This window comes from Pristiophorus japonicus, chromosome 14 (assembly GCF_044704955.1).
Source record: "Pristiophorus japonicus isolate sPriJap1 chromosome 14, sPriJap1.hap1, whole genome shotgun sequence".
Classification (NCBI taxonomy): Eukaryota; Metazoa; Chordata; class Chondrichthyes; family Pristiophoridae; genus Pristiophorus; species Pristiophorus japonicus.
In genome coordinates this window covers 63,566,003-63,593,703 of record NC_091990.1, presented here as the reverse complement: position 1 = coordinate 63,593,703, position 27,701 = coordinate 63,566,003, and the positions used below count along the sequence as shown (strand labels likewise).

General features: G+C 44.7%; 1 protein-coding gene across 5 annotated transcripts in view; it reads right to left on the bottom strand.

The window, feature by feature from the left end:
* Positions 1-27,701, bottom strand: part of LOC139279927 (adhesion G protein-coupled receptor B2-like) — a 1,236,268-nt gene that overhangs the window by 253,817 nt on the left and 954,750 nt on the right. For 3 of the 5 annotated variants that reach the window (XM_070899255.1, XM_070899257.1, XM_070899258.1), the window contains one exon: positions 14,295-14,336. The exons of the other annotated variants lie outside the window; for them this stretch is intronic. In XM_070899255.1, coding sequence (XP_070755356.1) covers positions 14,295-14,336 — 42 coding nt within the window. The remainder of the gene's footprint in view (positions 1-14,294; positions 14,337-27,701) is intronic. 5 annotated transcript variants of the gene reach the window in all.

Genomic DNA, 27,701 nt, shown 5'->3' with positions numbered 1-27,701 from the left:
CTGTTTTGTCACCTTTTGTTGTTCTTTGTATCTCTCCCAGTTTTTGCATTTTTTGTTTTTTCTTTTAGTTTTATGTTGTCCCTTACCTCCTTAGCCATCCATGACTGTTTTATTTGGCAACTGATCTGCCCAGTTTACTGTGGGCAGTCAGTGTCTCTATCACATTGAAGCTAGCCTTACTTAAATTTAGGATCTTTGTAGCTGTTTCACATTTCTCCCTTTCAAACACATTGGGGGAGAAATTGGGGTCATTTGCACCTCCCATTAGCGCCCCTGAGAGTGCTAATGGGCGGCACTAACCGGGCGCAAACGACTTTTCGCCCAGGTGTGTAGCGGCAGTGGTAACCGGTAGCACCCCACTGCGCTGTGACGGAGATGACGACGTTATCACCGTGCGCAATGACCCATAAGTTCTGGAACTCCCTCCCTAAATCTCTCCGTCTCTCTACCTCTATTTCCTCCTTTAAGATGCTCCTTAAAATCTACCTATTTAACAAAGCTTTTGATCATTTGCCTTAATTTCTTCTTTTGTGGCTCAGTGTCAAATTTATCTGTTTTGTCTTGTAACACTGTTGTGAAGCGCTTTGGGATGTTTTACTATGTTAAAGGCACTATATAAATAAAAGTTATTAGTATTATTATTTGCACCCCGGAGCAAAAATTCGGGAGCGCCCCCGAAGCTGTGCCAGGTGATGACAGCGACAGCTTCAGGGGGTACGTACCAGGCTGTAGGCTGCTCTGGGGGCGCTAGATAAAGGGGAGATGATGTGAGCAAAAAAAAACAATCGGCCAACTGGCAGCCTGACACTTCGCTTGAGTGCCAGGCTGATGCCACAGCACCCCGGTCACTGGTGATCCAGGTAGGGACCTGCAGAGTCGGCAGCTTGGCACTCCCCTTTAATGAAGGGGAAGGCCTCTTCTAAACGACAGCATTATATGTCCCAGCGCCTAGCGCTGCACCCCTCTCTGTGTGCTTCCGCACCGCTTGCGCCCCACAGAGGAAGTGGATCGTGTTATTTTGCACTGCACTTACTCTCGGGGGCGGTAAGCCCAATATCGGGCAGGACGTTCACGCCTGGTGCAGGAACTCCCGCCTCGCGGCTGTTACTGCCCCAAAACAGGGCACTACGCAATTAACCACTCCTACTTCTTATGATCGTTATTAGTTAAATGTTCACGCACTGTTAGGCTGTTAACTAAATCTGGCTCATTACTCATTACTAAATATAATATGGCCTACCCCCTTGTTGGGTCAAGGACATATTGGCCCGTAATTTTCGGCCCCTACGGGCGCGTACTAGGTGCAAAAATGCCTGTAAGTGCCACGCAAGTTCTGGATTTTCATGTGCGAAGCGCCTGCACGAAAACCTGGAACTTGCGATCTGTCAAGAATCTTCTTGACAGATTCAACACATCCCCGGTTAAAGGGCATCCACGGGCTATTTGCCCTACGTCTGCCTAGCGAATGCCCGTGAAATTCTTACACCTAGTAAAAGCAGGCGTAAGGACTGCTTTTACCAGTGTCAGAGTTCAAATAAACATTAAAATATTTTTTTTCAATCATTTAAATAGTAAAGAACCTGTGCAATAAGGTAAGGTTATTTTTTTTAGCTCATTTAAAACATTTAAATTTCTTTTTAAAAAAATTATAATTTCAAAAATATTTAATTAAATGGCATTTTAATTCATTTTAAACATGTAATTTTTAAAATGTATTTTGTGTGTACATTTGGCGTATTCCAAAAATACGGAATCCCCAGAAGCAGGAATGGGGATTCCTTTCTTTCATTCGTTAGGCCATCCCACGTGATTCTAGGGGCCTCTATCCATGGGGACCCGGATCGGTACAAGACCATGAGTCTCCTTACCTCCTGGCCCACCAGGTATGCGTGTATTTTATTTGTGGATCGGAGACATTTCCCCATGGGAAGCCTCCGACCGCAAATTCAGTGCCATTTTTGCAGAAAACTGTCCTGAACATACTCAAGAAATTGACATGAGCTAATCTGCTTATCCCAACCTATATGAATGTTAAAATCCCCCATTAAAACCACATTGCCTTTACTAGATGCTTGTCTAATCTCTACATTTATACAATCTACCACTTCGCAGCTGCTAACACGGGGCCTATACACAACTCCCTCTACAGTCTTAAATCCTTTTCTATTTCTTAATTCTATCCATAAAGTCTCCACTGTCTGCTTACCTTTCATTATATCCTCTCTTATCACTGAAGTGATTTCATCCTTAATCACTAAGGATACTCCTCCCCCCTCTACTATTTTCCCTATTTTCCTGCAGTCCTTATAAACTGAAACAATCATATGGTTAATGAAAAGAAACTTGAACACCTTTATTTGTTAGATATTAAAGTATTGGAGATGGGAAAAAAACCTTCAGGAATACATCCAATCAGAATTGTCAACCCAACCACCTACAGAACTGACAAGTTCCAGAAATTAATACCAATGAATTATTGAGTAAAATAAATCCCCCCTTCCCATCATCTCTTTCCAACTCTTCCTCGGTCTCACCTAAACAAACACCCATGCATCTGGCTCAACCGGCCTAGGCTTCATGCCCCAGTTCAGGACTTAAACATAGTTTATGGGTAATGCTCTAGGAGGGAATGCTGCTTCGTGAGGGATGCTGTCCTTCTGATGAGAGTTTAACTTGGATTTTGCATTAATACTAATAAGTAAATCGGACAGCAACTTCCAGCGTTTGCACATGTGTAGTTCAATGCTGAAATCCAGAAGTTACTGTCCGAGTTGCCCTGTTTCTCCACAAGCTTCGCTACACTGGTACCTCATCAAGCTATTCGGCATATAAATACATGAAGAGCGTGAAGTTGTTATACTTACCCACAAAACACACCAGAAAAAGTTAAGGCTTGTGCATTAAGGTGTGAGTGAATTTTTAAAGGTGTGCTAAGTCTTAATTACTGCCAAACAACCTCTCTGGCATTGAAAATGTACTTTTCAATTGTGGAGTCGCATTCCTTCAGATTTTAATTATGGTTGGAGATTTTTTAAAAATTAAAAAAAAAATTTTTTTCTGTCTTTTATTTCTCTCAATCCCATCTTTCTTTTTCTCTCCTTATTTTGCTTTCTGTACATGATTTTACATTGAACTAAATATTCTAATTTATACTTCCTGGTTTAGACTCTGAGGACGGAATTTTGCCGGCGCTCAGAGGACGGGATGTGTGGCGGGTCAGCTGTTAAATTTAAAATGATTGCCAGCACGTTGGGACTCCACTGTCAACCCGCCGCCATGCTACTTTCCCAGATGTCAGGTCTGTCAACCCTGAACAGACCCGACACGCAGCGACAGGGGAGGCAATTTAGGTCATTCTGACCTTGTTAAAAGCCTATTATTTTACCAGGTTGTTCACGAGGTTTATGTTGCTCGGGGATCACGTCAAGTAAGGAGGGAATTCATTTCTTTACTTGACAGCTGCAATTCTGCTATAAATGTTCCCATCTCACAGCTATTCACTTTCCAAGATCAAAAGCTGTTGCTTCCTGCATTTGGAAGGCACATTATACTGTATGCAGGTTAAAAATGTTTGGAGCAATCTCTTTATCCAGTGTCAGCTCATTGGAACAACCTCTCTCACCATTGACATCACTTCTGTCACCTCAAGTTCCCCTGAGATCTATTACATTAGCATCAGTGCCCTTGAACCTATCTTACCTTGGTCCTCAGAATCCCACCATGATCAGCCCCAACACCAGCAGCACCAACAACAACACCAACCTTCTCTCAATCAACTGATGTTGCACAGGACAGAGGGCATCAGCACCCAACCACATTGCTGCCCGGAACCAGGGATGGCCTAACCGTGGTCAGATTTACCTCACTTGATGATGCACACCCTGGCTGCCACATGATGTGCCAGGTTAGCACCACCTCATCCCAACACCATAAAGAATCTCGACAATGCCCAAACCATTCCTTTCACATGCATTACCATTGCGGGAGGTACCATTATGTCTCACCATTCACTGCAACTAAGCTACTTCCAAAGGTACACACAAATCTGTCCAAGAATGCAAAGTGTTGAAAATAAAGATTTCAATGTTTAACAGCAGATTAACAGACACTTTACATGAACATTGCATAAAACACCCAAGTGCCTACCCTTGTGTACTGTTAGTTGGTGTGATTGGACTAGGATGAGGGTGAGTGTGAGGGGTGGCTGGTGAGATGGGGAGGTGATAATGTAGATAGAGAGGGATGGGTGGAGGTGCAGGTAAGTTGGTGTGAGTAAGGATGTGCAGGAGTAGGGTAGGAAAGGCAAAGTGATGGGGATGTGATGAGTGGCACAGCAGGATGAGTTTGAGCATGGCTTTGCAGTAACGTTTTGTGATCTACTGAGATCATTGAAAGGTTTGTGCCACTGCAGCCTGGTGCTTCTGACGACATCCCTGCTTGTGTCCTCCTGTGCAATGTGTAGCCAGGTTGCGTTGATCTCCTGGGGGGTGTCTCTTCCGTCCATATGAAGTGAGTCATGGGAGAGCCAGGGTGCAGCCGTGCAACTTTGTTCAGTGCTTGTCAGTGTTTGCAGCATCTTAATGCAGTAGAACACTGACAGCACAACTGTCAAAGTAAATTTGGACATAGTCCCTTTAAAGAATCTGGCTGATGATGCGTCATCAAATTACGTTATCAGACCCGCTTCCTTCAATTGGCCGGCAAACGCGCTCGGCAGGCTTAAGAAGCCCAAGCAGCGTAAAATCATTCTACACAGCGGGAGTTATCAGTGAGGACCTGCCACCAACCCCGGCTGCACCGGGCCTGTTGAGGTGGGGGAAATAGCGGCCTGCGTGACTCAGTGAGGATTCTTGAATTTGACAGTTGAAGAGCCACCTTGTTACTTTCCAGCTCACACACGCCACAGATCTCTTGTAGAGGGTGCCGTGCTGAAAAGGATCCCTAGTAACCGTAAGTTGCTGCTCAAAAGCCCAGGAAAAGATTGTATGCAGCTGTAAGTGTAATGAATAGCGACGCCGTTCCTTAACCGCTGACCGCAAAATCCGGGCCAATAAGTCAAAGCCCCTTTGTTAAAGATCCTAAAGCACTATTTCAATATGAGTAGGTAATTTCCTCTGGTGTTCTGACCAACATTACAGTCATTGGACATGAAGTAATTTGAGATGTTTCTGAGGCCTGGTAAGATGGAATGCAAATACAATGCTTTATTTTCTAACTTTCTCCTTCTCAAACTCATCCCAACCATAACAATCTTTTCCACGGTATTTCAACGCCCACCCTCTCGTAGTTGAAAGCGTCACACTTTATATGCACACCTCTGGAGGCCACAACACCTATTTATTTAAAATGTTATGCCAGGTACACAATCCCTATACATATAAGCAAAATGGGTAAACACAAGCATTCACAGTGTATGCCAAACTGCCACATTTACAATGGAAAGTGGGTCTGTAAACACACACAGTGATGAAGTTCTTTGCTAAATTATTTTTGGAATCTTCAGAAATGTGAATATACCTACTCAGAAAACAGATGCCAGGCTTTTATGATTATCCACTGCAATAAATCTTAAATTACATGGAATTACATTAAATATGCAGCACAGGGTAAATAGGGAGATGGCAAAGGCTTTAAACTAGTAAGACGGGGGTTGGGGGAGCAGGTGGAGAAGGGATCTACAATAAATGAAACAACACTAAATATAAACAAAACAGCATAGAAGTGTAGGACAGACTAAATTAAGGCCAGGAACTAAGTAGAGTTATAGAACAGGAGTGTAAAAAGATGGTTAAACATAAAGTGAGAGGAACTGCTATTAAAAATGAGTTAAACTGTGTACACAACAATGCACACAGTGACCGTAATAAAACAGGGGAACTGGTAGCAATAATATGGTGTTAGGGATCAGATATAGTAGGGATTACTGAGACATGGCTACAGAAAATTTAGGACTGGGAATTAAACAATGCAAGGTATAACATATTTAGAAAAGATAGAGAGGGAAAAAGGGGAGGTGGAGTAGCTGTACTTATTAGGGAAAACATAATGGCAGTAGAAAAAAGTGACACAGCCATCAGCAAGACAGAAATAGAATGCATGTGTTTCTAATAATATAAAATAATAAACGTTCAATCACACCAATAGAAGTAGTCTACATACCACTTAATAGGTAAAGGAAGCAATATACAAACAGATTACGGAAATTAGTAAAAAACAGAGTAATAATTATGGGGGATTTCAACTACCCCAAAATTATTGGCCAAAAGAAGTAGGTAAAGTGGATAAGTGAATGGAGTTCCTACAATGTGTCCAGGACTCCTTTCTAAACCAGTATGTAAGAAGCCCAACAAGGGAGGATTCACTAGTAATGGGGAATGAACCAGAGCAGACAAGAGATGTAAAAGTAGGGAAGCATGTAGGCAATGGTGACCATAACACAATACACTTTAAGATAATAATTGGGAAGGAAATAAGCATGTCAAAGACCAGGATATTATATTGGAGAAAATATGATTTTGAGGGGCAACAATAATGACAAACAATATGTAGAACATTTAAAACAGTGAACAACAGAGTCCAGGAAAAATAGATTCTGCTAAAAAACATGAACAAATTAAACACTAATAAGACATCATAGATGAATAAAGTCATAAGGGAAAAACTGAGGGCAAGGAAAGAGGCATACACTAAGTACGTTAACAGCAGGGGAGAGAATGACAAGGGAGAATATAAAGAGATTAGGAGAGAAGTAAAAAAAACCAATTAGGAAGTCAAAGACGAGCAATGAAAATAAATTATGAAGGAACATGAAACAAAGTAGTAAAATATTTTACAGGCACATAAATAAAAAAAGTCAGGATGGGAATAGGGCCACTAAGGGATGGACAGGATAAAATCACAGGCAGCGATAGTAAAATGGCAGAAATATTAAATAATTACTTTGCTTCAGTATTTACCAGGAAGACAGATCAGGGGGATATGACATCGGATGAGATTGGAACCACATTTAAAATAAAAAAGGGAGAATTTGTTTCTTATTCGTTCACAGAATGTTAGCGTCACTGGCAAGGCCAGCATTTATTACCAATCCCTAATTGCCCTTGAGAAGGTGGTGGTGAGCCGCCTTCTTGAACCGCTGCAGTCCGTGTAGTGAAGATACTCCCACAGTGCTGTTAGGGAGGGAGTTCCAGGATTTTGACCCAGCGGCTATGAAGGAACAGCGATATATTTCCAGGTCAGGACGGCGTGTGACTTGGAGGGAAACATGGAGGTGATGCTGCCTTTGTCCTTCTAGGCTAGTTTGGGAGGTGCTGCCGAAGAAGCCGTGGCGAGTTGCTGCAATGCATCTTGTAGATGGTACACACTGCAGCCACGGTGCGGTGGTTGTGGAGGGAGTGAATGTTTAAAGTGGTGGATTGGGTGCCAATCAAGTGGGCTGTTTTGTCCTTGGTGGTGTCGAGCTTCTTGAGTGTTGTTGGAGCTGCACTCAGCTAGGCAAGTGGAGAATGTTCCATCACACTCCTGACTTGTACCTTGTAGATGGTGGAAAGTCAAGAGGTGAGACACCCAGTCTCTGACCTGCTCTTGTAGCCACAGTATTTATGTGGCTGGTCCAGTTAAATTTCTGGTCATTGGAAGGAAGATCATTGATGAAGCAGCTGAAGATGGTTGTGCCGAGGACACTGCCCTGAGGGACTGCTGCAGTCATGTCCTAGGCTAATAAATAAACGAATGAAATAAACTAATCAAACTCAGAGGATAAACCCCTGGTCTGGACTGATTGCATCAATACCTTTTAAAATAATCTAGAGAAGAGATAGCAGAGGCACTATTACACATACTTAATAAGTCGTTAGAAAAAGGTGTCGTGCCAGAGGACTGGCGGATAACTAACAGAATACCTATATTTAAAAAGGGAGATAGAAAATGTCTAAGGAACTATCGACCAGTCATCGGTGGTAAGAAAAATAATGGGATCCCTACTAAAGGAGAAAATAGAAAAACATCTGGAAACCAAAAATGTAATAATGAATAATCAGCATGGATTTCAAAAGGGAAAGTCTTGCATGACCAATACTTTCTGCTTTCTATTTTTTAGCCAATTTGTTATCCATTCAGTCATTTGTCCCCTAACTCACATGCACTTTGTCATGAGCCTACCATATAGTACCTTATCACATTGTATCTACAATGGGAAAGGATGGTCTAAAATATCATCATTCAAAGTCCAAAGTGTATTAGCTGGAAACATTCTTACTGCACAGCAACAAATTATAGATGCTGGTGGGCCAAGAAATATTTATTTCTGTGTTGCACATAGAGTTCAAAGTCACTGGCACCGATATTTGGTCAGACTTTTCCCAGTCTCGAGTGTGCGGGTTTGGGAGCAGGTCAGCAGTAAAAATCACCAATATTGCAGCATGTCGGCAACCCGCCGTCATCCCGCCGACTTCCACATTTAATTCGGCGTGTTTCGAGGCACACCACGGACCTGCTCAGCAGAGCTGGGCGAACTCATTTAAGTATTTAAATGTTTGTTGAGAGACGCTTAAGAGGCTTTTTAACAGTAGCTTTTGGCTTTAACTTCTTAAGCATGGGATTCACGCATCTCACGAACCTCGCCTGTGAAGGGGAGGTGGAAGCTCAGAGCCAATTTTGCGAGTCCATTAATTAAGAACTGGGAAAAACACATAAATGTTCCCACGTTACACCTGATTACTTAGCTAATGGAACGGCTCTTGCTGACTCCATTTTGTGCCAAGATTTAGCTGTCAGCAGTTTGCAGGTCATTTCTGCAACCTTGGAAGCCACTCTTACCACATTTCTAGTCACTATCACAACATTGAGGGATTGGGCCTCTGACCGCCACTTTATCTGCTATCTATTACATCAGCATGGGTGCTGTCTCACCTTGGATCTCAGAATCAGACCAAGATGAGCCCACAACAACAACAACACCACCAGCAGCAACACACCAGCAGCAGCCACAACACCAGCAGCAGCCACCACAACACCAGCAGCAGCAGCCACAACACCAGCAGCAGCAGCCACAACATCAGCAGCAGCCACAACACCAGCAGCAGCAGCCACAACACCAGCAGCAGCCACAACACCAGTAGCAGCAGCCACAACAGCAGCAGCAGCAGCCACAACACCAGCAGCAGCAGCCACAACACCAGTAGCAGCAGCCACAACAGCAGCCTTCTCCTCAATGACCAGATGCTCTACATGAGAGAGGGGGGGCAACACAGCACTGCACTCCTCGATCTTCCTCGCTGCAATGCCCACCTCACACTCAACAATCTCCCCGCTGGAGTAGAACTAAACTACAGAACCAGTGGGAACCTGTTCAACCTTCGTCGCCTCCAGGCCAGGTCCAAGACCGTCCCATCCTCTGTCGTCGAGCTACAGTATGCGGATGACGCTTGCGTCTGCGCACATTCAGAGACTGAACTCCAAGTCATCGTCAACATCTTCACCGAGGTGTATGAAAGCATGGACCTTACACGAAACATCCGTAAGACAAATGTCCTCCACCAACCTGACCCCGCCACACAGCACTGTCCCCCAGTCATCAAGATCCACGGCGCGACCCTGGACAACATGGACCACTTTCCATACCTCGGGAGCCTACTATCAGCAAGGGCAGACATCGATGACGAGGTTCAACATCGCCTCCAGTGCGCCAGCGCAGCCTTCAGCCGCCTGAGGAAAAGAGTGTTTGAAGATCAAGCCCTCAAATCTGGCACCAAGCTTATGGTCTACAGGGCTGTAGTGATACCCACCCTCCTTTATGGCTCAGAGACGTAGACCATATTCAGTAGACACCACAAATCGCTGGAGAAATACCACCAGCGATGTCTCCGCAAGATCCTGCAAATCCCCTGGGAGGACAGATGCACCAATGTCAGTATTCTCAATCAGACCAACATTCCCAGCATCGAAGCACTGACCACACTCGACCAGCTCCATTGGGTGGGCCACATTGTTCGCATGCCCGACCAGAGACTCCCAAAGCAAGCGCTCTACTTGGAACTCCTACACGGCAAGTGAGCCTCAGATGGGCAGAGGAAACATTTCAAAGGCACCTTCAAAGCCTCCTTGATAAAGTGCAACATCCCCACCGACACCTGGGAGTCCCTGGCCAAAGACCGCCCTAAGTGGAGGAAGAGCATCTGGGAGGACACTGAGCACCTCAAGTCTCGTCGCCGAGAGCATGCAGAAAACAAGCGCAGACAATGGAAGAAGCATGCAGCAAAACCCACCCTTTCCTCCAACGACTGTCTGTCCCACCTGCGACAGAGATTGTAATTCCTATATTGGACTGTTCAGTCACCTGAGAACCCACTTTTAGAGTGGAAGCAAGTCTTCCTTGATTCGAAGGACTGCCTGTGATGATGATGATATGATGATGCACTATGCTGACACAGGATATACAGGCATAGGATGAGCTTCCTGGACAACACTGAGAAGCAATGCTTCAGGAGGCTCAGGCTATCGCTCTAGGTGGACATGTCGTCCCAGTGGCTGTCAAAGTCACCACCGCTCTCAACGTCTTCGCCTCAGGCTCCTTCCAGGGATCTGCAGCAGACATTTGCAGGATCTCGCAGTTGGCCGCCCACAGATGCATCACATATGTGACCGATGCCATGTTTGACAAGTCAGCCAATTATATCAACTTTGCCACTGATGAAACCAGTGTTTCTGAGAGGGTACTTGGCTTTGCAGCTCTGGCTGGCTTCCCCCAGGTGCAGGGTATCATCCATATGTGACCATCAAGGCACCCCCATATCACCCAGGAGTGTTTGTCAACCGCAAGGGCTTCCACTCCCTCATCTGCAACTATAAAAAAATCATCATGCATGTGTGCACCAGATTCCCCGGCAGCTGTCATGACTCTTGCGTGCTGCGGCAGTCCACCCTTCTTCAGCTCTTCGCACCTCCAAACAGACTTACAGGCTGGCTGTTTGGTGACAAGGGCTGTCCACTGAAGACGTGGCTCATGACATCCTTGAGGTGGCCAAGTACTGAGGGCCAAGAGCATTATAATGAGAGCCACATGTGCACCAGATGTTTTATAAAGCAAGTAATAGGCATGCTGAAGATGCGCTTCAGATGTCGTGACAGATCTGGAGGAACCCTTCAGTAAGCACTTGCCAGGGTCTTCAGAATCATTGTCGTTTGCTGCACGCTGTACAACATAGGATTGGATCTACAGGAGCAGGAAGGCGCAAAGTGCACAGCCTCTTCAGAGGAGGAGGAAGAGCATCAGCTGGAAGAAGATGAGGAGTAGGAATAACCTGAGGTGGAGATGGCACCAGCAGCAGCGCACATTGCTGCCGGGGGCTCAGGATGGCCTCATAATGCTCAGATTTACTTAACTTGCTCCAATGCATCCATATGGCTGACACATGATGTACTAAGTTCCCCCCGCCAACAGCATCATAAAACAGCCCTACAATGACCAAGCCATCCCTCTCACCCAAACTCCCATTGCTCGAGGTTAAGTAATGTCTCACTATTCACTCCAAGTGACCAGGCCACTTCCCAGGTAGTGGTGCAAATAAATAAATTTACCTGTGTCATAAATATACCTGAAACTTATCACTTAACATTTGTTCATACACCCATGTGCATACCTTTATGCATCTATGATTGTGTCTTTTTTCTTTTCCGAGTGCTTCCATGAGGTGTAACCCCTGTAGTTTCAGCAGACGTAGAGGCAGGCTGCTTACTTCCTTGCTGCAACTGCTTAGATACTTTTGGTGGACGTCCTCTGGGTTTTGTTGCCTGTGAAGGCCCCATCAAAGTCTGCTCCTCCTGCAACTGTGCAGGGGCAGACTCGGCCATCGGGATCCGAGAAAACATGTGGGGATCGGACTGAGGGGGAGGCTTCGGTGGAGATGTGGGAGCACCTTGAGGAGAGACCCCATTTTCATGTCCCCTCTCACCATCATCCCTCTCATGGGCCACCTGCACTTCCCTGCTAGCAAGGAGCTGAAGCACACATCAATAGGGTGATGAATGCCCAAGTCTACCTTTATATCCCTCCTTGAGATGAGGTCGATGAGCATCTGCCATCTATTGTCCACAGCAAGCATATGCTCATGTAACTGGCGCATTTGCTGCCCCATGAAGGTGGCCATTCTTTCCATAGAACAACACATTGTCACCTGCGACATGGTGATGCTCATGTTGGAGATGGGCTCCTCCATTCTCTGCACATTTGCAGACATCGCAGCTGCAAAAGCTGCCAGAGCCTCAAGCAATTGTTGCTGCCCCTCCAAGATCACCCTCTTTCTCGATGACCCCCAAGGCTCGGCGTCTATATGAAGCTCATCAGAGCCTGGAGCATCCTGCGCCCTCGGCGAGGAGTCTCCACTGCTGTCCCTGTCTCCACCATCTGCTCTTGCTCACTTGAGATGTGAGACACCAGGTGACACCACTATTCTATCTTGCACAGGACCCATCGAGGTGTGTGTATCTGCGTTGGTGCTGGTTGCGCTTGGGTCTGCTGACGGTGCACCCTCACAGGCTGGAGGTTGCTCTGAGGAGTTGTCTTCCTCCTCTGGCTGGACAGTTGGGAGGGGGCAGTTGATGGACATGTGGGAGTGTAAAGAGATGAATTAGAAATGTTATAATAAGAGTGGGTAACGCTACCATTATGCACATGATGACATTTCACTGGCTGCTGACATCAGTCACCATATGAGTGATTGCTGTATGCCATGTGACTATATGTGATGTAATTCTGCCACCAGGTTGCTGGGATGTCCTCTCTCCGTTTCCTACCACTAACAGCTCTGCAACTCCAGAGATCTCCAGAGATCTCCAGGGCCTCCTCCTCTGCTGCAGTCAATTGAGTGAAGACTGGAGGGTCATCTCCAGTTCTCTGCCTCTCCCTATTGTTGTGGGCTCTCTTCTCCTGCAAGGACGGAAAGGATAGAAGTTTGAGTGAGAGTGATGGAATGAGTGTAAGGAATAGATGGGCTACATGTGTAGAGGGTGACAAGAGGGAGAGGGGAGACATTGCCAAATAGTCTTCTTCTGTGGTGTTACTTGCTACGATTGCATTAGGATGAGGATGAGTGTCAGTGGTGGTTAGTCAGATGGGGGTGTGAATATGTACATAGACAGAGAGGGCTGGGTGGACCTGTAAGGTAGGTTGGTGTGAGGAATGATGTGTAGGATAGGCTTGAAAAGGCACAGTGATGGGGTTGTGATGACAGGCACATCAGGATGTAGGTCAGTGTCGCATTGCACTCAGCTTTCCTGACCTCAATAGATCATTGAAACTTATCCGGCACTGGACCCACAGCCTTCTGATCACATCGCTGCTACTGACCTCCTCTGCGATCTCTAGCCATCCCCTTTTGGTGTCTTTGGGTGGTTGTTCGCATCAATCATCAGGGAAGAGGACCTCCCTGTGTGCTCTTACTGTATGCAGCAGAACTTTGAGAGAAGCATCATTGAATCTTGGTGCAGCCCTCTGCGTTGTCTTCATGACCCATAGTTTTAGCAGTTTTATCATGTTACTGATACCTCTGGATACCAACTTATTCACTCCTACATCAACCTGTGCAAGGCTGCTTTAAATATCTGTGCTGGAAATGAGTCATCGATGATGTAATCAGACCTGTTCCATTCAATTAGGCCAGGAACAGCGCATGACTGTTTTAATTGGGGCCATTAAGTAAAACTCACACTGCAGAATGTGCTGTTCACATCTTCGGGTTCCTGACCCACCATGCAGCCCGCATGCAAGCAACCCGACTCCAAGGTAAAGATTCCAGCCTTTATTTTCAATAAATATGTCCATTTACTTGTGAAAGTCTGGAATCACTGTCTTAAGACATTTCTTCGTGGTCCACACACTTTTTATCTTTTACAAAAATAAACAAAATCCTGCTCCATGTTTGTTTCACTTGACCATAAGAATGGTAATCCACTCTGAAGGCAATCTACCCTGTAGGATAGACTTAAGAAATGGGAAGGCAACTAGGCAATTCTTGGTATGCATTACAAGATGAGATAGAAAGGAGGATCTGCAGACAGTTGATACAGTTAAGTTGGAAAAGAAAGAACTTGCATTTATGTGGAACTTTCCACAAACTCAGGATGTCCCAAGGTGGTTCACAGGCAATTTATTACTACTTTTAAAGTGTAGTTATTGTTATAATTTGGGGAATGCAGAAGCCAATTTGTGCACAACAAGGTCCCACAAACAACAATGAGATCTTTTTAGTAATGTTGGTTGAGAGATAAATGTTTGCCAAGACATTGGGAGGTCTCACCTGCTCTTCTTTGAATAGTCCCATGAGGTCTTGTAAGTCCACCTGAGACAGCAGATGGGGCTCAATTTAATGTCTTTTCCAAAGGACCAGTAATAATAAAAACGGAGTAGTAATATTGCATAATTTTAAATATCCCAAGGTAATTCATATCATCAAAGTGGGGAAGGCTTTTTAAAATGCATCCAGGACTGCTTCCTAGATCAGTATGTTTCTATCCCAACAAGAAAAGAAGCACTGCTTGATTTAGTTCTAGGAAACGAAATGCGGCAAATAACTGATGTAACAGTCGGAAAACAATTGGGCATTAGTAATCACAACATAGTTAAGTTCAATGTAAGAATGGAAAAAGATAATGAAATGTCAAAGAAAAGGGCACTGAACTGGAAAAAGCTAAGTTTAGCAAGATAAGATGGCATCTGGTCCAAATTAACTTAGCAAACAGGTCAATGGAAACGCAATAGGAAATCTTTAAATATGAAATCGATAGAGGACAAAATGTATTCCTACAGAGTGAAAAGGGGATGCATCAAAGAATAGAGTTCCGTGGATCGATAAAGAAATAAATAAATATAGAAAGTGTAGTGGCCAAGTGAAATGGACATTGGAAGTGCTAAAAGGGAATATAAAGAAATACTTGCAGATAATATAAAAGGAAATGGGGCTTTTATAAGTAATTGTTGAAGAGAGGGTAGATCCATTCAGGGACGAAGAAGGGAGTCTAACAGAGATATTAAATATGTATTTTGCATCATTTTTACAAATGACGGTGGAAGTGAGGATGTAGGTGCACTACAGGAGGCTATGGAACAACTGTTAGAGATAGTTGTGGAAAAGCAAATGAGGCTGAAAGATTAGCAGAACCTAGCATGGGACTAATGACAGGCACCTAAGCTGTTCAAAGAAGCCAAAGAGTTAATAGCAGAGGCTCAGGCTATAATTTTTAAGTTCTCCTGAGATATCCAAATTGGAGAACAGCCAATGCACTATTTTTGTTCAAGAAGCGAGAGAACAAAAAATCAAAGTAACAAAAGAGCAGTTAACCTACCAACAGTTGTGGGCAAGTTCTTAGAATCAATAATTTGAGACAAAATAAACATGTAGAAATGCATGAATTAGAGAAAGACTCTAATTCATGCATTTGTAAAAGCCATTTTGGATTTGTAAAAGCCATTTTGGGTTTAAACCATTTAGGAGAGTGAGCAAATGGACAGATCAAGGGAATGCAGCTGTTCCAGTGCACATGGATTTTCAGAATATATTTAATAAGGTACCACACACTCGGTATCTCTACCACTTTAAATTAGAAGGAGAATTATCAATTATATCGCTGCTTGTGTGCTGTGAGCAACTCTTTAACCTTTCGGTTCCGAAACACCTCTGCATCCTGTAAAGGTGCGCGCAGGGCGATGTGCATACAATCTATTGCTCCCTGTACCTTGGGGAAGTTTGCTATTCTTGAAAACCCCAAAACCTGCTCACTCTATGCCTCCCTGGTCATAGGGAAGTTTATAAAGTCCATCCTGCCTGCGTAAAGGACTTCAGTCACTTGTCGAATGCAGCAATGTATGGCGTGCTGAGCGATACCACAAATGTCGCTAGCTGAGGCCTGAAAGGAGCCCGATGCGTAAAAGGAAAGTGCCGCAGTAACCTTAACCTCAACGGGCTATGCGGTTCTGATGGTGCTGGTAGGCTACAAGTCTCCCTTAATTAGCTGGCATATCTCACTAATGACCTCAGTTCGGAATCGCAGACTTCTAACGCACGTGTTATCGGACAAGTCCAGGTATGATTGCTTATCCCTATAAATGCATTGGGTGTAACATCTTTTCCTCCTCAGCAATCTGCCACCTCTTTGATTGGGCACAATATACCTTCTCCCATCTCTATTCTGCAGCATGTGAGCAGTCATCAATACTGGTTGATAAATTAGAGGCCCCATCACTATAAATACCCGAATTTGTTTTCTTAAATTACCCTCAACAAATGCAATATAAACTGGAAATTAACCACAATGTGATTAGATGATTGGCAAGATTCAAAAACGCCCTTAAAATTACTGATAGAGAATTCAAACAGGCTGCATTTAGACAGACTGTGAAAATTCACAGACCCCCAAGTCAAGGCTGCTACGTGCAGTTCAGCATGTTGCATTAAGTCATCAATCAACTTGACATTTTAGGATTTTGGGTAGCGAGCCAATTAAAAGGTTAAAAGACTATTAATTGAGCCAATAAGGTCAAAGAAGGCGAGTTCTTTTTGTAAATTGATCCAGATATAAGTACAGCCATTTTGACCATGTGGTCTCAGAAGGACAAAGACCTGGCTTAAAGCCAAGAGCTTGTTACTGCTGTCTGCCAGAAATAAAGAAATTAAAACTACAATCGGATTTCATTGGAAATTAAGAGATCTAACAATTTTGGCGTCACGAACAGGATCGCTGAGAAAAGAAACTGAATTTTGGACATCGGACCGACATACTGAGGTAAGGACTCCTCTTTATAAAAGTCCTCGGTCAAAAGTCTAAATTCGCCTCTCCTTCTACACGATTCCGAAAGCCTCCGGTTTGCGAACCCTCCGGTTGGAAGTCGGCTCGAGGTCCCATAGACGTCTAAACTTCGGCGGTGTGTTAGTTAATTAATCACCGACCTATTGATCGGCTAGAAAGCCTACGACTCGAGACCCCAGTAAAGAAATCAGTATTATAGCAGCAGGAGATAAGAGCAAAGAATTGCCTACAACTGTTAAAGGTGGGCAGGCACCACCTGAGGTTTCGATAGATTTAATTCTCGAACAGTTGAAAGAATACATAGAGCAACAATTCAATTTATCTAAAACCTATATTAAGATCGAACAAAAGTACGGAACCTCCAAAGGACAATGGTCCTTGGACGAGATTAAAAGGGTCTGGGGAAAAACGACCCGTATGAAAAATAAAGAGCGAACTAGATGGTCCTTAGCCATTATGGGAAAGATCCGAAACCGGAATGAAATTTTTAATGCGTTCCCAACATGATCGAGAACTGACCAGTACAAAGGACCAATTGCAAGCTGTTTGTGAACAGCTCCGACAGAAAAAACTTGAACTTGAAAAGTCGGAAGCGGAAGTTAAAGATCTTAAAGGTGAAATTAAAGAATGGAAAAAATCATTAGGTCAAGAGACAGTAATAGGAAAAGGAAAATGTATCGGTCAATTCCCAGAGTACCCATGTTTGGATAAATTAAAAGCGCAAACCCGAAGACATGACCGAGGAATAGATACGAATTCTGAATCCTCCGACGATACAGGGTCGAAGGATGAAGAATTAGTGGTGCGCTTTGCCCCGTTTAAAAAAAGACGAGTTGTAGTCAAATCAGAAGAGACTGCGGATGAGGGCGGAACCAAAAAAACGAGGAAAAGGGTGTACAAAAAATACTTATTTCATGATCCGGCAGACCTAGAGAAAATTGATAAAAGGCCCAAGGAGTTGCCCAATCCAAAGAAAGGGGGAGTGAAAACGTGGGACCAATTGGACCGCTTAAGAAATATATATTAACTTCATCCCTGGGACGGAGTGCAAATTTCGACCATAATGGTGCCAGAAACACAGGGAAGAAAATTGCACGACAAGATAGAAGAAGCTTTGGGGCAGGATGAGCAAGAATTAGATGCAGGATGGGAGGCGATAAAACACTGGCTGCAAGCCTTCAGTCCAGCTAAGACAGACTGGGGAAAAATTGCAGCCTGCCAACAGAAAGGAACAGAGGAGGTCCTGGAGTATGACGAGCGGTTTAGATGCACGTGGCTAGAACATTCGGGTATGAATAATACGGATGAGGAAATGGATGAACAAGTGTTTGGACCCCTGAAAGCAGCTTTTGTGGCAGCTCTAAAGCCAGAACTGTCCAAAATGCTTAGGTAGTGTTACCGGACTGGGAAGGTAGAGGGACTACCTTTGTAGCATTGGTGGATCGATGTAACCAATTAGATCGGGATATGGGAGCTAAAGTCTGAGCTGTACAGGCTATGGGATGGAAATCCCAGGATTCCGATAAACAGTTATTAGGAAAATTACCCGGAAAATGTCATTATTGTGGGAAAGAATGTCACTGGGCCAAGATGTGCAGGGCAAAACAGAAAGGTCGTGGCTGGGGAAGAGGACGCAGCCAGGGATACAATTCAGCCAACAAACTAGGCTTGTCACAAGATAACGACCTCATAGAAGCATTTAAGCGACTGACAATACAACAACAGAAGGAGTTACTTGGGATAGCAAAAAACGATTAGAGCCCACTCTGGCCCCCCTCCTCGCACTAATACAACAGAGGGGAGATGGGCTATATATAACTGTGAGGCTGGGCGATAAAGATGGGGACTGTCTTTTAGACACAGGGGCGGAATTAACATGCTTACCCCTACAATATGGAGACTTTTTGCCGTTGGATAGTAGGGCACGTACAGCCTATGGAGTTGGGGGCCATAAAATGGAAATTAAAAGGACAACACCGGTACTTATAGGGCTGGGTCCACATGAATTAACCACGCCGGTCTGGATAGGCCCAGTAGATCAACCCCTTTTGGGAATGGACGTTCTAATCCAAATAGATTCATCGTTGCATTTCGAGGATGGTCGGGTGACATGGTCAATTAGAACTTTGAAGAAAGAAGAATTGAAGGAACACCCGATATGGGCTAAAGATAAGAACAATTGTGGCCTACTCCAGATGGAGCCTGCGTCATTTACCGGGACCAAGCCTCCATGCACTAAACAGTATCCCATCAGTCCAACTGCCATCGCGGGAATCTTCCCGGTTATTCAGCAATTGGAGAAACAAGGGGTGCTTATTAAAAGGCATAGCTCCTCCAATAGCCCCGTGTGGCCGGTACAAAAATCTAATGAGACATGGCGTTTAACTGTCGATTATAGGAAAGCTAACCAGTGTATTGATCAAAAAGCTCCTTTGGTCGCAGATCCCCCCCACCATTTTTAATGCCCTCAAACCGGAACATAAATATTTCTCGGTTATAGATATAGCCAACGGATTTTGGTCGGTGCCTCTGGCACCGGAGGTTCGACAGTGGTTTGCTTTCACTGTCCAAGGACAACAGTATACTTGGACCCGGTTACCGCAGAGTTTCCACAACAGCCCTACGGTATTCCACATGACTTTACAAAGCCATTTGCGAGAATTACCTCCCCTGTCATCCACAGTCATCCAATATGTAGACGATATCCTGCTAGCTTCAAACACGGAAGACCAGCATGAACAAGATTTACGAGCTTTGCTGGACCACCTTCGGCTGAAAGGACATAAAGCCAGCATCGACAAAGCACAAATATCCCAAGAAGAGGTTGTTTACCTGGGACAAAAGATTTCACAAGGAAAGAGAGAACTTACCCAGGATACAACTGCAGCCATTCGGGCTGCTAAAAACCCCACCACTATTCAGGAACTAAGGTCTTTTTTGGGATTGTGTAGCTTTAACAGAAATTGGATTGACTCCTTCACACAGCTTGCTCAGCCACTGAATGATATTTTAAAGGGGAAACGTGCCTCTAAAGAAGCCATCACCCTCACTAAGGAACAGCAAGATCACTGCGGGTCTAGTCTGATTGTCAAGTGTCCCCACACCGTACACACTTTGCTGTCTATGAATAGAATGTCTTAGGTGACGGCAGCTAGATGGACCCGCTGGACAGCAGTTTTGGAAGCTCCTAATCTCCATATCGTCCGGGCCAGCCCGGTTAATCCTGCAACTATGCTCCCGATGTCAGAATCGAGGGAGCAAGAAGGCGGAGAATGTGAAGAGCATGACTGCGTGGAGATTTTAAAAGAAACAGAAGAAGCAGCAGAGGAGCCTCTGCACAACCCAGACCTCATCCTGTTTACAGATGGTTCCTCCTTTGTTGACAATGGTACCAGAAAAGCAGGATGGGCAGTTACAACCTTATATGAGGTAGTGGCAAAAGGATGTTTACCCTCAGGAACGTCAGCACAACAGGCCGAGTTACGGGCCGTGTCAGAAGCATGTCGAATAGCAGAAGGACACACAGCCAATCACACTGCAAAGGTCTTGTGTAAGGATTACATTCCCCGATGGGGAGTCCCGAGTTGCATTGACTCAGATCAGGGAACACACTTCACAGGTGCTGTCTGCCAAGAAGTCTGTAGGCTACTGAACATTACATGGGATTTACACTGTCCTTATCATCCACAATCATCAGGACAAGTAGAACGAATGAATCGAACTCTGAAACAACAGGTTGCCAAATATCACCAAGAAGGAACACCATGGCCCCAGGCACTACCAATAGTGCTATGTAGCATTAGGGCAACCCCGAACAGAACTACAGGTCTAAGCCCATTTGAAATTATAACAGGAAGACCCATGTCGCTGCCAGGAACTATTGATTTACGGAAAGCTGATGTTCACTTAATGAGTGACACTTTGTTATCATAATGTCAGAACTTAACCAATGCTATTAGTTCTGTTTCCCGACAGGTTTCGGCAGCTTGGGGTAATCCACCGTCCTAAGAGAGCTATCACAGAAACAGAGAGGTTCTTTGCCATTCTGATCCCCAGGTATGGGACCGCCAGACTGGCAAGGGAATCCATTAACATGTCATCCGTTGTGGAACGGGTAGCCAATGATACCTCAGAGGCCCTAGTTAAAATCAATGCAGAAATGGTAGCAATCCGCACAGTAGCTCTACGGAATAGACTGGCCCTTGATTACATCCTGGCTGAAAAGGGAGGTACTTGCGCCCTACTCGGAACTGAGTGTTGCACATATATCCCAGATAGCTCCGAAGAAATTACCCACTTAGCGGAGCATATCCAAAAGGAGGTAGAAAAACTTAAGCAACCCCCATCATTCACTTTGTGGAGTGGAGCCACTGAATGGCTAGGTTCACTAGGAACTTCATTGGTGGAAGGTTTAATTCTATTTGTTGTAATTATTTTACTTTTATATTGTTTGTTTATGTTGATTAAATGTTGTTGCGACCAGGCGGCTGTAGCTGCTGTTCCGCATGTGAGACACCTTGCAGGTCCCAGCATACCGTCTGTACGTGGCACAGGGGTATGTTATGCTTAAGGGAAGGTTGTTTTCTGGTTGAACTAAGATATTGATTTGGATTAAATTGGAATAAGGTGAATTAACCTACTAAAATCAGACTTCCATTGTGGCCACGATGGAACTCGGGTTGGTGTAAATTTGTGTGGAAGCTACTAGTCCGGACATGTGGCGAAACACATCAACAAATTTTAGAAGGAAACTCTATTAACATGTATGAAATTATTTTGTAGAATGTTTAACCAGTGATACCTGATGTTTTATGATTCAGTTTGTGAAAGAATCAAAGGAGGGATTGATAGAGAATTCAAACAGGCTGCATTTAGACAGACTGTGAAAATTCACAGACCCCCAAGTCAAGGCTGCTACGTGCAGTTCAGCATGTTGCATTAAGTCATCAATCAACTTGACATTTTAGGACTTTGGGTAGCGAGCCAATTAAAAGGTTAAAAGACTATTAAATGAGCCAATAAGGTCAAAGAAGGCGAGTTCTTTTTTGTAAATTGATCCAGGTATTAGTACAGCCATTTTGACCATGTGGTCTCAGAAGGACAAAGACCTGGCTTAAAGCCAAGAGCTTGTTACTGCTGTCTGCCAGAAATAAAGAAATTAAAACTACAATCGGAGTTCGTATTTCATTGGAAATTAAGAGATCTAACAATCACTCACGAATTACTTCTCCTCTCAACCACTTCAAACACCCTTTTATTTAAGATTCTCTGAGTTGCAAAATGGCATCCATACTGCCGAGTTAAGGTCAGGTGAATGTAACTTTTCTTGAGCGTCTTTTTGGACGAGCGATCATTTGGGCGAATTATGGGCGAAATGCTGAAAGTAGTGCTCGCCGATAACCCTGGGCGATAATCAGGCGCTAGTTTCCATTATAAACACTATTCTGAGCATTGCATGAGGATGACGTCATTTAAAAAAAAAAATAGGCCGGGCGATGCAGCTCATTCCTGTATCCCGAAAGTGGCACCGGCGATAAATGGGTGATAATCGGGCGCCAGTTTCCATTTTTCATCAAATACGGGCGATAGCCTGAATCTCTGATATGGGCGCTAAATGGGCGGTGATGTGCCAAAAGTCTAGCCCAAGGAAAATTAGGAAGCATGAATAGAAAGTTGGTTGGCAGACAGAAAACAGAGATAGGGTAAATGGGTATTGCTCATAAGAACATAAGAAATAGGAGCAGGAGTACGCCATATGGCCCCTCGAGCCTGCTCCGGCATTCAATAAGATCATGGCTGATCTGATCTTGGCCTCAACTCCACTTTCCTGCCTGTTTCCCATAACCTTTGACTCACCTATTGTTCAAAAATCTGTCTATCTCAGCCTTGAATATATTCAATGACTCAGCCTCCACAGCTCCCTGGGATAGAGAATTCCAAAGATTCACGAAAGAAATCTCTCCTCATCTCCATCTTAAATAGGCGACGCCTTTATTCTGACAATATGCCCCCTAGTTCTAGATACCCCACGAGGGGAAACATTCTCTCAGCATTTACCCTGTCAAGCCCCTTCAGAATGTTATATATTTCAATAAGACCACCTCTCGTTTTTCTAAACTCCAATGAGTATAGGCCCAACATGCTCACTCTTTCCTCATAAGACAACCCCTTCAGCCCAGGAATCACCCTAATGAACCTTCTCTGAACTGCCTTCAATACAAGTATATCCCTCCTTAAATACGGAGACCAAAATTGTACGCAATACTCTAGATGTGGTCTCACCAATACCCTGTACAGTTGTAGCAAGACTTCCCTACTTTTATACTCCACCCCCTTTGCAATGAAGGCCAACATTCCATTTGGCTTCCTAATTACTTGCTGTATCTGCATACTAACTTTTTATGTTTCATGCACAAGCACCCCAGATCCCTCCGTACCGCAGCATTTTGTAATCTCTCTCCATTTAAATAATATTTTGCTTTTCTATTCTTCCTACCAACGTGAATAATCTCACATTTTCCCACATTACACTCCAACTGCCAAATTTTTGCCCTCTCACTTAGCCTGTCTATAACCCTTTGCAGGCTCTTTGTGTCCTCCTCACAACTTGCTTTCGCACCTATCACTGTATCGTCAGTAAATTTTGCTACAATACACTCGGTCCCTTCATCCAAGTCATTAATATAGGTTGTAAATATTTGAGGCCCCAGCACTGACCTCTGTGGCACCCCACTAGTTACAATTTGCCAACCTGAAAATGATCCATTTAACCCGATTCTCTGTTTGCTGTTAGTTAGCCAAACATCTATCCATGCTAATATATTACCCCCAAACCATGAGCTCTTCTCTGGTGCAGTAACCTTTTATGTGGCACCTTATCGAATGTCTTTTAGAAATCCAAATATACTGCATTTACTGGTTCCCCTTTATCCACCCTGCTCGTTAAATCCTCAATGTACTCTAATAAATTCTGATTGGATAAGGGTTGGAAATGTGTAGCTCAGGGGTCATTTTTGGGTGTGCTTTTGTTCTCTGTATATAGAGATTTGCACTTTGATATATGGAACGCAATCTCAAAATTTGCTGATGACATACAAGTAGACGGCTTGGCAAACAGTAAAATACTTCAGGTTAGTTGACCGGGCAACTTGTGGCAGATACATTTTAATATAATTGTGACGTAATGCATTTTGGGAGGAAAAACAAGGAATGGGAGTACATAATCAAGGAAAAGATACTAAAATGTGTAAATGAACAGATAGGCCCAAGGGTTCAAACATAATTCCTCAAAAATACAAGTGCAGACAGATAAAGCAGGAACACAGTCAGCAGCATTTTGTGTTTTATAAATTGGGGCATAGCGTACAAGAGTAAAATAGTTGTACAAAACAATGGTTAGGCCCCTGTAATTGTGAGCAGTTTGGGCACTCCATTAAAGGAAATACATTAAAGCCATCGAGAGCGTATGCTATAGATTCACTGGAATGATGCTAAGGATAAGAAACTACAGCTATGATGAGGAATTTTGAGATACTACGACTTTTCCATTGGAGCAGAGAAGCCTAAGAGATGATTTAATAGAGATTTTTAAAATGAAGAAGAGTTTTGATAGAATGAACAGGGAAAGATAATTTCCTCTGGTCGGGGAGTCAGTGACATGGGTTGGTCAATTTAAAGTTTTAAATAAGGTAGTTGTTATATATGTAAACTTGTATATACCTCGTACAGCCACCAGAGGGCTCATCCCCTAGAGTCCCAAGGGATTCCACAATCCCTTGGGAGCACAGGTGCTTAAGGAGGCTTCAAAGGCTGGAGAGGCACTCTGGAGACCTGCAATAAAAGACTTAGGTCACACTTTACTTAGAGCTCACAGTATCCAGTCAGACTCTTTATTCATACATAACAAGATACAGATGACGAACCCAACGATGCAGAGAACAGTGGGCATCCTGGAGAAATTCTCAGAGGGAGATGATTGGGGAACCTTTGTGGAGCGACTCGACCAATACTTCGTGGCCAACGAGCTGGAAGGAGAAGTGAACGCTGCCAAACGAAGGGCGAATCTCCTCACCGTCTGCGGGGCACCAACGCATGGCCTCATGAAAAATCTGCTTGCTCCAGCAAAACCCACAGAGAAATCGTGCAATGATTTGTGCACACTGGTCCGGGAGCATCTGAACCTGAAGGAAAGCATTCTGATGGCGAGGTACCGGTTCTACACCTACAAAAGGTCTGAAGGCCAGAAAGTGGTGAACTATGTCGCCGAGCTAAGATGCCTTGCAGGACATTGTGAAACTGAAGGACATGTGAAACACATGCTCATACTTGTCATTGGCCATGAAATGATACTTCGCAAACTTTTGTCTGTAGAGACCCCAACCTTGAGTAAGGCCATAGCGATAGCCCAGGCGTTCATTGCCACCAGTGACAATACTAAGCAAATCTCTCAGCACACGAGTGCTGCTACAAGTACTGTGAACAAAGTGATATTGTTTTCAAATCGCAACGTACAAGGCAGGCCCCCACATGCCTGCAGCTGCACGTCCGCAGATGTCTCAGAGTCCACCATCAAGGGTGATGAATGCAAGGCCATTAACACCTTGTTGGTGCTGCGGGGGTGATCATCGTTTCCATTCATGCCACTTCAAAGGGTACGTTTGCAAGGGCTGTGGAACAATGGGACACCTCCAACGTATGTGCGGGCGAGCTACAAACCCTGTTAATCCTGCAAACCACCATGTTGCAGAGGAGGACAGATCCACGGCGGAACACGACGAACCACAGCCTCAGACCGAGGAGACAGAGGTATATGGGGTGCACACATTTACCACAAAGTGTCCCCCGATAAGGCTGAAGGTTGAATTAAATGGATACCCGGTGTCAATGGAGCTGGACACGAGCATGAGCCAGTCCATTATGAGCAAAAAGACTTTCGAAAAATTGTGGTGCAGCAAGGCCTCAAGGCCAATCTTGACTCCCCTTCGCACGAAACTGAGAACTTACATGAAGGAACTGATTCCCGTAATCGGCAGTGCTACTGTAAAGGTCTCCTACGATGGAGTGGTGCACAAGCTACCACTCTGGGTGGTACCGGGCGATGGTCCCACGCTGATCGGCAGGAGGTGGCTGGGAAAGATACGCTGGAACTAGGATGATGTCTACTCGCTCTCGTCCGCTGACGACATTTCGTGTGCCCAGGTCTTAAACAAGTTCCCTTCACTGTTCGAACCAGGCATCGGGAAGTTCCAAGGAGCAAAAGTGCAGATCCACCTAATTCCGGGGGCGTGACCCTATCTATCACAAGGCGAGAGCAGTACCGTACATGATGAGAGAAAGGGTAGAGATCAAGCTAGACGGGCTGCAAAGAGAGGGCATCATTTCGCCAATTGAATTCAACGAGTGGGCCAGTTCAATCGTTCCAGTTCTCAAGGGAGACGGCACCGTCACAATCTGTGGTGATTACAAAGTAACTATCAATTGTTTCTCCCTGCAGGATCAATACCCACTACCAAAGGCCGACGACCTTTTTGCTACACTGGCAGGAGGAAAGACGTTCACGAAGCTGGACTTGACCTCGGCCTACATGACGCAGGAGCTGGAGGAATCATCGAACGGCCTCACCTGCATCAACACGCACAAATGTCTCTTCATTTATAACAGGTGCCCGTTGAGAATTCGATCAGCCACGGCAATATTTCAGAGAAAGATGGAAAGCTTACTGAAGTCGGTCCCATGCATGGTGGTCTTCCAGGACGACATCTTGGTTACAGGTTGGGACACAGTCGAGCATCTGCAGAACCTGGAGGAGGTTCTTAATCGACTCAACCGCGTGGGGCTCAGGTGAAAACGCTCAAAGTGCATTTTCCTGCCGCCTGAAGTGGAGTTCCTGGGCAGGAGAATCGCGACGGACGGCATCAGGCCCACCGATTTGAAGACGGAAGCAATCGAGAAGGCATCATTTCCTGAACTACTTTAGTAACTTCTTACTGGGTCTCAGCACACTGTTAGAACCACTGCACACCTTACTGCATAAAGGAGACGAATGGGTATGGGGCAAAAGCCAAGAAAATGCCTTTGTTAAAGCTAGAAAATTGTTATGCTCAAACAAATTGCTTGTGTTGTATGATCCACGTAAGCATTTGGTACTAGCATGTGATGCGTCGTCGTATGGTGTCGGGTGTGTATTGCAACAAGCTAATGAATCTGGAAAATTGCAACCGTTTGCTTATGCATCCAGAAATCTGTCTAAGGCAAAGAGAGCCTACAGCATGATTGAAAAAGAAGCGTTAGCGTGTGGTTATGGGGTAAAGAAAATGCATCAATATCTGTTTGGGCTAAAATTTGAATTGGAAATTGACCATAAGCCACTAATATCCCTGTTTTCCGAGAGTAAGGGGATAAATACAAATGCATCGGCCCACATCCAGAGATGGCCGCTCACGTTGTGCGCATACAACTATGCCATCCGCCACAGGCCAGGCACAGAAAACTGTGCCGATGCTCTCAGTAGGCTGCCATTGCCCACCACAGGGGTGGAAAAGGCAAGCCTGCAGATTTAGTCATGGTTATGGAAGCATTCGAGAGTGAGCAATCACCCGTCACAGCCCGACAGATTAGAACCTGGACAAGCAAGGACCCCTTACTGTCCCTAGTTAAAAATTGTGTGCTTCATGGGAGCTGGTCCAGTGTCCCAGTGGAAATGTAGGAAGAGATAAAGCCGTACCAGTGGCGCAAAGATGAAATGTCTATGCAGGTAGACTGCCTTCTGTGGGGCAATTGGGTAGTGGTCCCCAAGAAGGACAGAGACACCTTCATCAGTGACCTCCACAGTGCCCACTCAGGAATCGTAATGATGAAAGCGATCCCACGTGTGGTGGCCTGGTATCGATGCGGGCTTAAGA